The following is a 14,222-nucleotide window of genomic DNA, read 5'->3' as shown; positions in this document are numbered from 1 at the left end:
CATGAATTGTCATGCCATATAGGATTCTTTTTGAAATAAAAAAGTCAATGGCCCACAACTCAATTTTCTCTCTCATTCTTTTTAAACAAAATGATATTCGTTCTCTTATTCTCTCTCTATCATGTCTCTCATTCTCTCTCCATGCCCACTTACCTTCCATCCCTCTCTTCCACAAAAAATGCACAAACTCTTCCATCCGATCACACCATACCGACTGCCACCTCTCCCAAAAGAAGTGGCATGTCCCCTTGAACAAACCCATCCATCACCAATTGTGGACAACTATCGGAATCGCCATAAAATCTCCCAAAAGGACGTGGTTGCCACCGCCTAAAGGAGCTCGATCCAACCAACCACTGTGACGTTTTGGCCAACCGTTGGTTCCTTTTCACTCACTGGACCAAGGACAACATTTCCCAACCATTTTCTTGCTAATTTTTTGTTTTTCATCGAGCATGAGAGCTGATTCTAGGAGATTGAAGTCAAAGCCACCCGTTTCCTGCCTATTTGTTTTTACGTTTTGTTATATTTTGCCTTTTTTAAAGAAATGTAGATTTAAGCCTTGTCTGGTATTCTTTTCCTTTATATGTGACTTTGTCATGCAAAATTCAAGTCATTAATGATGTTTTAGGTGCTCTCATGTGTTTCAATGGTGGTGTGTAGAAAAATTTTGTGCACCCACAATTGTCAAATAATAAAAGGTTGAAACAATGTAATAAAAGATTAGAACAATGTAATAAGAAGTTGGAACAATGTAATAAAGGTATGTGTTGATAAAAAAAATAATAAGAGATGAAAACAACGTAATCACGGTCTAGGTTGATCGAGAACAATGTAATAAGATGCTGAAATAATATAATAAGAGGCTAAAATAACATAACAAGAGGGCTTAAACAATGTAATAAAAGGCTGAAACAACATAACAAGAGACTGAAACAATGTAACAAGAGGTTGAAATGACATAATAGGAGGCTTAAACAATGTACTGGTGCTCTCTGGGTGAAATGAGAAGTTTTATTAATTTTAATTTTGTTTAAACATGGAGAGTAGATTTCGACTTGTATCACTACCTTGAGCTCGATTCCGATGAGTTTAGTTTCCCACAGACAATCGGGATGCACCTATAAAAATAATGTGATATAAGTTTGTTTCATTGAGAAAATGTAATAAAAGATTTAAACAATGTAATAAAATGTTTGAACAATGTAATACGAAGCTGAAACAATGTAATAAATGTTTGTATTTTAATTGTTACAGTTCTTATTACATTGTTCGCGAGAATAGTGTAATTAAGAACGACCGGGTGAAACATATCAACAATGGATCTTATTGAAAAAAATTTTATGCTAATTACGAATATGTAATTTTTGTAAAGATCGAACAAGTATTTTGAGAGACAAAATGTTTTGAAGTTTGCTTAAATAAAGAACAAATAAAACAATGTGAGAGAAAAGTACACATCCATTTTTAATTTCAGTTTTTTTTTTGAAATTCGAATTTGCTTTGTCATCAACACATGTGGCATGCCATATGTATTATGTACCATCATGTACAACTTTTTTATGTATAGCTAGCGCTGTTGATTTCATAATCCTAAATCAATTAATTTCTATATTTATTTATATTTACGACATGTTATTAGTACTAGCCTCTACCATTCTACTGGTATTAGACCTTATTTCTTCAAACAAACAAAATAAGTCTTCCTATTACATTTATAATAATAATATTATTATATCAAATATTGCAAAGTTAGACTTCACAGTCCTTAATATCTCAGGGAAAAATTACTTGATATGGTTGGTGATGTTGAGATCTATCATGAAGTTATGGGTCTTAACATACCATCATTGAAGGAAATATCAAATCCCAGCAGGATCGAGCAAACACAATGATTTTTCTTCGCCACTACCTCCATGAGGATTTAAAATCTGAATACCTCATGGTAAAAGATCCTCTACGATTGTGGAATAACTTAAAGGAGAGGTTTGAACACTATAGAACTGTCATCCTCCCAAAAACTCGTTATGATTGGAAGCATCTGAAGTTGCAGGATTATAAAACGATTAGTAAGTATAATCTATACCCTACAAAATTGTCTCACAACTCAAATTATGCGAAGAAACTATCACTGAAGTGGATAAACTGGAAAATACATTTTCCACGTTCCACTTCTCATATATAAACCTACAGCAACAGTATCGAAACCTCAATTTTGCTCAGTGTTCCGAATTGATATCCCTCTTACTTGTACCTGAGCAAAATAATTAGCTTCTATTGAAAAACCATCGGTCTCGTCCTACTGACACTACACCGTTTCCTGAAGTGAACACAGTTGTGTATAATAATCGTGGATGTGGACGTGATGGAAGAAGAGGACAAGACTGTGGTCAGGCCGTCAAAATCGTAGAGGTAATTATTTTCAACCATACCACCAGAAGATGTAGATTCGAAACCAAGTCAGAAAAATGACAAAGCCTTGCAAAACAAACCCCAAAAGGGTAATGAAGAGACATGTTTCAGATGTGGAGCTCAAGGACATTGGTCGCGTACCTATCGTACACCTAGGCATCTGGTTGATCTATATCAAGCCTCCACCAAGGGAAAAACAAAAGTTGTGGAAACAAATTTTATAAATTTTGATGATTTTAATATTTATGATGATTTTAAACATTTGGATGTTTCTGATTTCTTGGAAAATCAAGATGGTAAGTCCATATATAGTGGAGTTATTAACTTAAGTGTATTGTTTAATAACTTATGATGTTTGAGTGAGTTGCATTAAAGATTATGTAAATATGTTAAATATATAATGAAATAAATGATCAGCGTATTATGTTTCATGTTTTTGTACATTATATATATATATATATATATTAAAATGATACAATATTACCAAGAAATCGATAGCCTGCGTGATAGGGATCTCATAATGCGGCTTCTAAAGTCCCGAGATCAAATCTCTGTAGTGGCAACGATTTTAAGGTTTTTATTTATTTATTTATTTATATTACATCCATGAATAATATTAATCGTGTTTTCTTGTTTTAGAATTATGACTCACAACAATGCATTATGTCATTCGAATGATGAAGACATATGTTTGATAGATAATGCAACAACACACACTATCCTTCGACATGAGAAATATTTTTTACACATGAAATTGCTTGAAACAGATGTTGATATTATCTCATGCATAAAAAAAATAAATTAAGGCTCCAAAAGAGCTAATATTGTATTGCCTAGAGGAACAAAAATATATATTGAGGAAGCATTGTACTCTCCTAAATCAAGAAGGAACTTACAAATTTTCAAAGATATTTTTCAAAATGGATATCATTTTGAGTCTACAAGTGAAGGCAATACAGACTAGCTGTATATTACTTCCATTATTTCAAGCCAGAAGCTTGAATAGAAAAGCTTATAGCTTTCTCTATGGGTTTGTACTATATAAGGATAAAATGGATTGAAACACATGTTGTGATGCACCAGAAGTTCTCTGATCCGAAAGAATATATACTTTGGCATGATCGTCTTGGTCACCCAGGTTCTACCATTATGTGTAGAATAATTGAAAATACAAATGAACATCCGTTAAGAGACCAAAAGTTTCATTTACCTAAGGATCACTTGTGTGTTGCTTGTTCACAATGAAAGTTAATTGTGAGACCATCTACCTTGAAGGTAGGTGTAGAATCTCCTAACTTCCTACAACGTATTCATGGAGATATATGTGGACCTATTCATCCACCATGTGAACCATTTCGTTATTTTATGATTTTAATAGATGGATCATCTAAGTGGTCACACATGTGTTTATTATCTACTCATAATGTTAAATTTGTTAGGTTCTTAGCTCAAATCATTTGTTCACATGCACAGTTTCCTAGTTATCCTATTAAGTCTGTTCAATTGGATAATGCTGGTGAATTTACTTCTTAAGCATTCAATAAGTATTGAATGTCACTAGGAATAGATGTTAAACATCTTATTGCACACACTCATACTCAAAATGGTTTAGCAGAACCACTTATAAAGTGTCTTCAACTGATTGTCCGACCTATTCTTTTAAAAAGCAAATTGTCTTCTAACATTTAGGGACATCCAATATTATATGTTGCATCATTAATTCGAGTTATACCATCTGCTCATCATTCATATTCACCTGTGCATTTAGCGTTAGGTCATCAACATAGTATTTCACATTTTTCGTGTTTTTGAATGTGTTGTTTATGTTCCTATTTCACCTTCATAGCGCACTAAGATGGGACCGTAATGATAAGTTGGTATTTACGTTGGCTTTGATTCTCCTTCTATCTTTCGATATCTTGGACCATTAACTGATGAAATTTTCAAAACCAGGTTTGTTGATTGCCATTTTGATGAGTCTATTTTTCCTCCATTAGAAAGTAAAGACTCTCAATCATATAAGCATAATGATATTACTTGGAACACTATGACATAGTCTCATTTGGATCCCTAAACAAAACAATGTGAACTTGAAGTTCAAAAAATTATTCATTTAAAAGGTATATCTAATCAATTACCTGATGAATTTAATGATACTTTAAAAGTTTTACAGTCATATATTTCAGCTAGAAATTAAACTGCGCGTGTCAATTTCCCTAAAGGGCGAACAGCAAGCGATGACTTGAAACCACGTCAAAAACGTGGAAGACCATTAGGAGCTAAAGATAAAATTCCCCGAAAGAGAAATATATAGATTTCTACTAGAGCTCTAGCAGAGCCTACTCCGAAAGAGCAAATTTCTACTGTAGAGAATACTCCTACATAGGTTACTCCTGAAGAGAATATACTTACTGAATCCCAACTTTCTGAACAAATATTTTCCAAAGAAATACAGGTACATGATAATGATAATAATGATCATTTAATATCTCATGAAGAAAATTGGGATAAAAGTAAGACTATTATTGACAATATATTTGCATATGCAGTTGCTACAAACATTACCAGAAGTAATAAGGATCCTGAGCCTAAATCTGTTAATGAAAGTCGATGTAGATATGATTGGCCAAAGTGGAAAGAGGCTATGGTAGTAGAATTAAATTCTCTATCAAAAAGAGAAGTATTTGGACATGTAGTCCAAACACCTATAGATGTCCAACTTGTAGGATACAAATGGGTATTTGTGCGAAAGCGAAACAAGAATGATGAAATTACTCGTTATAAAGTGAGACTTGTAGCACAAAGTTTCTCACAGAGACCTGAAAATTGATTATGATGAAAAATATTCTCCTGTCATGGATGGAATCACGTTCAGATTCCTAATTGGTTTAACAGTCATTGAACGAGTGAATATGTATCTAATGGACGCAGTAACAACTTACTTATATGGATCACTGGACAGTGAAATTTATATGAGAATTCCTGAAGGATTTCGTTTGCCTGAACCAAAGCCTAAAAGATTGTACTCAATCAAACTCCAACGTTCACTATATGGGTTAAAACAATCGGGGTGTATGTGGTTCAATCGATTGAATGAATACCATGTTAAAGAAGGATTTGCAAATGATCCGATTGTCCATGTGTTTTTATTAAAAAGTTAGAATCTAAATTTGTTATAATTGATGTTTATGTTGGTGATTTAAATTTAGTTGGGACTCCTGAAAAGCTCACTAAAGCTAGTGATTATTTTAAGGTAGAATTTGAGATGAAATATCCAGGAAAGACAAAATATTGTCTTGGCCTTCAGATCGAAAACTTGAACAATGATATCTATCTTCATCAGACCACTTATAAGTGTTAAAATAGTTTTATATTGATAAAGTTCACCATTTGAGCACTCCAACGATAGTTCGTTCACTTGATGTTAAGAAACATCCATTTCGACCTCAAGATGAGGGGGATACACTATTGGGTCCAGAAGTGCCATACTTGAGTGCAATTGGATCGTTAATATATATAATCAATTGTACCATACCTGATATTGTATTTGCTGTCAATTTACTTGCAAGATATAGTTATGCTCCTACTCGAAGATATTGGAATGGAGTTGAACATGTTCTATATTATCTAGGAGGTACAACCAATTTGGGTCTATTTTACTTATTTGATCCCAAGTCCCAGTTAGTTGGATATGCAGATGCTGGTTATCTATCCCATCCTTACAGTGCAAAGTCTCAAATTGATTTTGTATTTCTTTATGGAAATACTACTATTTCCTGAAAGTTAGTGAAGTAGACAATAACAAAAATTTCTTCTAATCATTCCAAGATACTGGCAATTCATGAAGCTAGTCGGGAATGTGTGTGGCTAAGATCAATGATTTCTCATATTCTAGAAAAGTGTGGACTTCAATCAGTTAAGAGTATCCCAACAGTCTTCTTTGAAGACAACGCTGCATGTATAACCTAGCTCCAAAAAATTTTCTATACACGTAGGACTAAACACATCTCTCCAAAATTTTTCTATGCACATGAACTCCAGAAGAGTGGTGATATAGATGTTCGACATATTCGCTCTTGTGATAATCTGGTAGATTTATTTATGAAAGCACTACCACCTACAATATTCAAGAAGTTGGTCTATAACATTGGCATGTGACAACTCAAAGATTTTCTTGAATCAGGGGGAGTAAAGATGTGAAGATAGTGGTATGGATTGTATTCTTTTTTCTTCGATCAATGGTTTTTTCTCACAAGGTTTTCATTGGACAATCTTCACATTGGTCTCATTGAAATTGATGCACAAGAATGATGTACTCTTTTTCCTTCGCTAAGGTTTTTATCCCACTGGGTGGGTTTTTCCTTGGAAATGTTTTAATGAGGCACATTCTTTGTGTTCATGGTCATCCAAGGGGGAGTGTTATGAAACATTTAATGTGGATGACCCACATGAAGAGAATGAAAGTCACAACGACTTTATGAAGGACGGTAATGCTTGAATGTATTATAACATTCAATTTAGTTTTGAATATATAATTAATACTTCAATTAAGTTTGATGTTATTTTGTATATAAATACATGTAATGGTCATTTGTGAATGAGAGAGAAAAGCAAGAAAGAAGTATTTTCTTCCATTACTCGTCTATTTCATAATCCTATATCAATTAACTTCTATATTTATTTATACTTACAACAAAAGTATTTTTATTTTTATTTTTATGTTAAAGTCTTTTGTACAAGGTTAAAATAGGGTTTTAATGTATAAATAACTTAATTAATCATCCCTTCTCTCAAAATGACCCCATTTTGGGATGAAGTATTTTGACAAAAATTTAATGAAATATTCCCCTAATTCTCTTCAAATCCCTCCCCTTGATTTTTTTTCTAAACTATCCAAACAAGATAGTTGGAAGGAAGCTCCATTTCCCTTCTCTTCCCTTCCCCCTAAATCCTTCAATCTAAACACACTCTAAATAACGTTGTATCGAGATGCAATTAAGTAACCCATGTCTGGTATACTCATCCAATGATGCAACGGTGCACGTCTATCATTCATCCAATGATGTCATGCTGCAAACATGTCACGTAAACAAATAATGCGTGTTTGAATGACAAGAACAATTATTGCTATAAACATGTCTTTTACCATGGAGAATCTTTTACTTCTTTGGTGAATAATTGACATAAAGTTTCAAATGGTGTTGTGTAAAATGTGTATACAACTTATTTAAATTAGTGAACAGATAATGCCTAAGTACATAAAAGACATACGCCTAAGTACATAAAGAGTAATAATTAATTAGGAAAATAGAGACAAAGTAGCAAATGTGAGGAACCAACATAAGACAAGCATGATTGGCACTATCGTCCAGTTATGCAACAATTGGAATGGAAATCAAGAAGGTGAGTTGGTAAAAAAACTTTTAAAAAGGGTATGGACTTAACAAATTGTGAGTTTGCACATAGACCCTTGGAGAAGAAAAATTTTGGACTGTGCGCTGGGCTTTAGTGAAGGATCCAATGCATGAGAAACATTTGGTGCAAAGATAAGTCCACGTGATAGTAGGGTGTCAATAATGTAAGTGGTAGGCAATGACACGTGGTGTTGGATGAAATGTGTATGATAATACCAAAATAACCCCACCAATAGAAACTGACCACGTGGCACACACATGTTAACTGGACCAAAGGAAGGTCATGCGCCGATCGAACTTCCCGTCTTGGCAGAACTACTTATCTACAATTTAGGTAGCTCGGTATTGACCGACGAACCTATCCCATGTCCAATCCTCGATCGTTTGCCTTATCCGACCGAGGTGGTTCGTCCCACCAGACCGAGGTAGGAAGGCTTGATCGACTTAGCTAAGGACAGTCCAATAATGAAGAAGTCCCAATAGGATTTCAACTCTTAATAGAGTTCAACTCCCCTTTGGAGAGGAACACGTATGAGATTTACCCTCCAAAAAATCCTCTGGAAAACCAATGAGAGAAAGTATGACTCCTACTACAACTCAAATACCTTAGCTTATATAAAAAGGGGACCTCAAACGATAGGTAAAGATTCTAACTTCTGCACTCTGAACTACTTACTGAGAAAGAAGTAGAGTTCCGAACAGCGAGCCAACCTCCAAAGTTTAGTATCGTACTGACTTAAGCGTCAGACAGGTCCCCCGAGCACACCTTCGGGCCCATATCGTAGCTTATGTTCGCTCATTGTACAGGAAGGAAGGCAGCCGACAAGGAAAGAAAGAATTGGTCTGACTAACTAATTCGTCCAGTATGGTTAGTCCTATTTTTGACGTCATCAGTTTGGTGCCGTCTATGGGAAGGAAAGTAAACTTCCCAAAAGATACTCACAGAGGTCGGACTAAGAAAAAACAGCGCTACATTAGAAGAAGGAATGTCTCCTCAGAGAAGAAAGACCTCCTCAGAGGAAGGAATACCTCCTCTGAAGAAAGAATACCTCCTCAGAAAAGACAAAAAGGTATCTTCAAGGAAGGAAGACCTCGTCAAAAGATGGAAGGTCTCCTCAGAAGTAGGAAGACCTCCTCAGAAGAGAATGAAGATCTCCTCAGAAGAAGAAAGACCTCATCAGAAGAGAAGGAAGGACTCCTCGAAAGAAGGAAGACCTCATCAAAAGAGAAGGAAGAAATTTTCAAAGACGGAAGACCTCATCAGAAAAGAATGAAGGTCTCCTCAAAGAAGGAAGACAACCTCAGAAGAAGGAAGGTCTCCTCAGAAGAAAGAAGGCCACCTCAGAGAAGAATGAAGGTCTCCTTGAAAGAAGGAAGACCTCTTTATAAAAGAAGGAAAATCTCCTCAGAAGAAGGAATAACTCCTAAAAGAAGGAAGACCTCCTCAGAAAAGAAGAAAGATCTCCTCAGAAGAAGGAAGGTCTCCTTAGAAGAAGGAAGACCTCCTCAGAAAAGAATGAAGGTCTCCTCGGAAGAAGGAAGACCTCCTCAGAAAATAAGGAAGGTATCCTCAAAGAAGGAAGATCTCCTCATAAGAAGAAAGGTCTCCTTAGAAGAAGGAAAACCTCCTCAAAAAAGAATGAAGGTCTCCTCGGAAGAAGGAATACCTCATTAGAAGAGAAGGAAGTACTCCTCAAAAAAGGAAGACCTCCTCAGAAAATAAGGAATGTCTCATCAGAAGAAGGAAGACATCCTCAGAAAAGAAGAAAGGTCTCCTTAGAGAATGAAGACCTCCTCAGAGAAGGAAAAACTCCTCAGATAAGGAAGGTCTCCTTAAAGAAGAAAGAAGATTTCCTGACATCGGATTATAGCAGGATTGTTCAGTTGATTATGACGAGATTACAAATCCCACTACAACGAACAAGAGTTCCAATTGTGGCGAGGTTAAAAACCCACTATGGAGAGTAATATTGGCCAATTCACCACCCTGGTTGCCACACCAAGGATACAGACTCTATTCCTTAGGAGAAGTCATCCAAGGAAGAACAAAGAACACAAAGTTAAACTTTGTATGGAAAGTAAACTAATATTTCTGAATACCATAATAATTACACGAGAGACCTATTTAAAGGCAATAAAGAATTCTAAACTAACTAGGAATAGAACTAAGCAATTTAACTAGGAATAGAACTAACCAAATAACTTCTAAACAAAATAAAAGTTAAACCAAAATAGTAATCCAAATCATCCTAGAATTGTAGGACAAGTTTTCCGCGTCAAGTTCCCCAGGTTGGAAAAGACTCTTCCTCGAGTCTTGCTCAGCATCATCCGGATCTTCATAGTATGGAGATAAATCAGCAACATTGAAGGTAGCAAACACACCATAATCTCATGAAAGTTCAATTTTATAGGCATTTTTATCAATACATTTGATCACCTTGAAAGGGCCATCAACTCTCGGACTAAGTTTCTCATAAGAATGCTGAGGGAATATCTCTTTTCGAAGATGAATCCAAACTAAATCTCCTTCCTTGAAAGCAGCAGGTTTATGAAACTTGTTTGCATGACGTTGATAACGACTATTTTGTTTAATTATTTACTCTCTCACGTGCTATGCAATCTTTTGATTTCTTTAGCCCTTTCCTCCGCATCTGTACTAAATTGTTGATTAGTTGCTTTAGGTACAAGCTCAACTGGAGTAATAGGATTTTGCCCATGGACAACCTAAAAAAGGGCTATGACCAGTAGTTTGACTGGAAGATCAATTATAGGCAAATTCTACTTGAGCTAACAAAAGATCCCACTGGCGAATATTCTTTCCAATAAAGCTTCTCAATAAATTTTCCAATCTCCGATTTACGGCCTCTGTCCATTAGTTTGTGGATGAGTAGCTGAACGGAAGTTGTGTTCCCATCTTTCACCACAAAGTTCCCCAAAAGTGACTCATGAATTTCACATCATGATCAGAAGTAATCATCTTAGGAATTCCATGCAGCCACACAATTTCCTTAAAATAAAGATCAGCAACTTGTGTAGCATCAAAAGTTTTGTTACATGCAACAAAGTGAGCCATTTTGAAAAATCTATCCACAACAACCATAACAGAATCTTTGCTCATCTTCGTACGTGGTAATCCGACTACGAAATCCATGCTCACATACTCCCAAGGAAACTCAGGGATAGGTAGGGGAGTGTAAAGACCCGTATTTTGTCCACGTGTCTTGCACCATATGAAGCCAGAAAAAGTTTTCTTGCACCAATGATAAAGTCTTATCACGCCCAAAATGTCCAGCGAGTGTGCCGTCATGACACACAAACAATATTGCCTCACGTATTGAGCATTGTGGCACACACAACCTATTTCCTAAGAACAAATAACCATCCTCAAGGTGAAATTGTTGATAAGGGCCCCCTTGACACTTCTTCCACGTCTCCTCAAAATCAGGATCATTTTTGTACAATTCTTTCAAAACTTCAAAGCCAATAACTTGAGCTTGAAGTGTAGAAAGTAAAGTATACCTTTGACTTAGAGCATCAACAACTTTATTTTGAGCACCTAACTTGTGCTTAAGGGTGTAATGGAATGATGATAGAAATTCACTCCATACGACATGATGACCCTTGAGTTTGTTTTGCCCACTCAAACTTTTCCCTTTTTAGCAATTCGGTGATTGGAGCAGCTATAGCGCTAAATTTTTTAATAAATCTCCGATAAAAAGACGCTAATCCATGAAAGTTTCGAACCTCATGAATTGAACGAGGTATTGGCCAATTGATTATAGCTTACACTTTGCTTCCATCCATTGCGATTCCCTCACTCGACACAACATAACCAAGAAATTTCACTTTATCAGTCAAAAAGTGACATTTTTTCAAGTTAGCATATGTAGAATATCACAACTTAAGTACGCAGCGGAATTTACATACCTCTTGTAGCGTGAATTGTCAGGAACTTTCAGGTTGTGGTGATTCAATACTCGATCGGTCACCGATTACACAGCACAAATACCCTAAACAATAAAACAGGTTAGCTTGATAAACACTCTTCTCACAAGTGTTTGATCTCTCTGTTTCAAGAATTTGAAGTATCCAATTCTTCAGCTAACGTACTTCTTAGAAGTGTACGTCAAAAACTCTTCAACCGTCCTAATATAGAGATCTTTTAGGATAGAGTTTAATTTGTATTTGGATTCTATTTAATATTTGAAATAGTATTAAGTTGTTATTTACTGATAAGCTCAATTCAAATCCAATTAGGAGATTTGAGCCTTATCATAAATAACAACCTTATGGGCCAAATCAAATTACATACCCATATTGGGTGCTCCTTATATTGAGCCATTTATTTGGGCCTAGCCCATTTATGATTGCCATATCTCCAACATACTCCCACTCACCCATTATGGGCTTGGGTCTAATCAAGACAGAAGATCTTATATTGCTTGCTAACCTTTTTATGTTTTCATACAGGTAAATGAGCTGTGTGACCTGAAGTACACTTGTTGTGGTATCTTCAAAGTAGAAACCCATGAGGGCCACAATGAAGTGTTTTACCATAACAGTGTGGAAGCCGTGTACTTTTACATACCCCAAACTTGGTTGGTTACACCTTGACCAAGCATTACTCAATCCCTCAAAGAGTCCTGTGCTTGTCAGCTTTGTTTTATTACATGTATTCGCAATATTGTCCTATTAGACATCATTGCCTGGCGCCAGTGAATACAAGCAACTTAGTGTAATCAACTACAGTTTTTCCTTGAGCACTCATATCAATTGGATGTGAATATAGCTCGCTTCCTAACTATGATCCATTAGATCGTATCATCACATGACCATTAGATACATGTTAAAGTAGCGATCACTATTTCACAACTTTATGACATAGTCTGAAGTCAACTAAGGGTACGAATATAGATTTCTTTTTAAAATAAGAAATCTTGGAACTCACATGATGAGGAAGCAGAGATTAATTCACTCACCTTCCAATTGGTCACTAGCACATGCAGTATGAAATGCATGCTATGGCGGAGTTTCTCTCATTTGTTCATGAATTAAGAGTATATGTCTACTCTCAAATTACACCATACAAGTATTAATTTAGTCGCCTATTTCCTTTGGCGCCCAAATTGAAATTACAAACTTCGCTCGCTATTACCAGCGCCAAAAGAATTTCATACTTGGCTTTCTTTATAGGCTCACGATATATTGTGGATATATCATGTCGATTTCTTTAAAAAAAAACCTCATCTTAGCATTTACTAAGGCGATCTATATTTGAATCTTGACCACTCTATAGCGCATTAATCGCTTCTAGTGTCAATGTTCAAATTTATCTCATCTTTACTCGCTCCCACTGCGAAAAAGGTGATTGCTCATGTGAGTGAGCCAATCTTGCCTATTGACATATTGACAATATTGTACTTATCTTTTCACAAAATTCATCAAGTGATAAACTGAATAACATTCTCAACATAAAATTAATCATACATATGAGTCTGTGAAAATAATGGACCATTAAAACAAATAATCACATCCTACTTAATCCTAGGGACTTTACATGTGACAAAAAAGAGTCCCTAGATATAGGTTTAGTCAATGGATCAGCTACCATCTGACTGGTAGAGATGTGTTTTAGGACCACCTCATTCTGTGCAATCATTTCTCAGACATAGTGATATTTTATTTGAATGTGTTTGGTCTTTCCATGGTACTTAGGATCTTTAGCATATGCCAGTGCTGCCATACTGTCACACCAAATTTTGACAGGTTCTGATGCAGACTTAACAACTGACAAATGCTGTAGAAACCTTCTTAGCCAAACTGCCTCTTGGACTGCTGAGCAACAAGCAATGTACTCAGCCTCCATTGTTGACAAGGCATTACAAGTTTGCTTCTTACTACTCCATGAGATAGCTCCTCCATTAAGTATAAAAGCATATCCTGATGTGGATTTGCGCTCGTCTACATCGCCTCCCCAGTCAGCATCACAGTATCCAAACAACCGCAAATCCTTTCCTCGATAAACTAGCATATAGTTCATCGTTCCTTTCAAGTACCTTAATATCCTCTTGACTGCTTTCCAGTGTTCAGGTCCTGGATTCGATTGAAATCGACTTACTAGCCCAACAGCATAGCTTATATCTGGTCTAGTACACATCATTGCATACATAAGACTACCAACAGCACTTGCATATGGTACCCTGGACATTCTTTCTTTTTCTTCCGAAGTCTTGGGCTCCATATTTCGACTAAGGCTCACATTTTTCTCACAAGGAGTGTCAATGGGTTTGCAATTATGCATATTGAATCGCTCTAACACCTTTTTGATGTAAGTCTCTTGGGATAAACCCAAAAACTTTGTCGAACGATCCCTAATGATTTTTACACCTAACACAT

General features: G+C 35.8%; 1 protein-coding gene across 1 annotated transcript; it reads left to right on the top strand.

Moving 5' to 3' along the window:
- The first annotated feature begins 8,084 nt into the window (after positions 1 to 8,084).
- Positions 8,085 to 9,501, top strand: LOC119981883 (transcriptional regulator ATRX homolog). The gene is made up of 2 exons (XM_038825024.1): positions 8,085 to 8,251; positions 8,721 to 9,501. Exons 1-2 carry the CDS (start codon positions 8,085 to 8,087, stop codon positions 9,499 to 9,501), a joined length of 948 nt encoding a protein of 315 aa, XP_038680952.1.
- Positions 9,502 to 14,222: the final 4,721 nt, after the last annotated feature.

This window comes from Tripterygium wilfordii, chromosome 17, assembly GCF_013401445.1.
Source record: "Tripterygium wilfordii isolate XIE 37 chromosome 17, ASM1340144v1, whole genome shotgun sequence".
In the NCBI taxonomy this organism is placed as follows: Eukaryota; Viridiplantae; Streptophyta; class Magnoliopsida; order Celastrales; family Celastraceae; genus Tripterygium; species Tripterygium wilfordii.
This window is presented reverse-complemented; position numbering and strand designations above follow the sequence as displayed.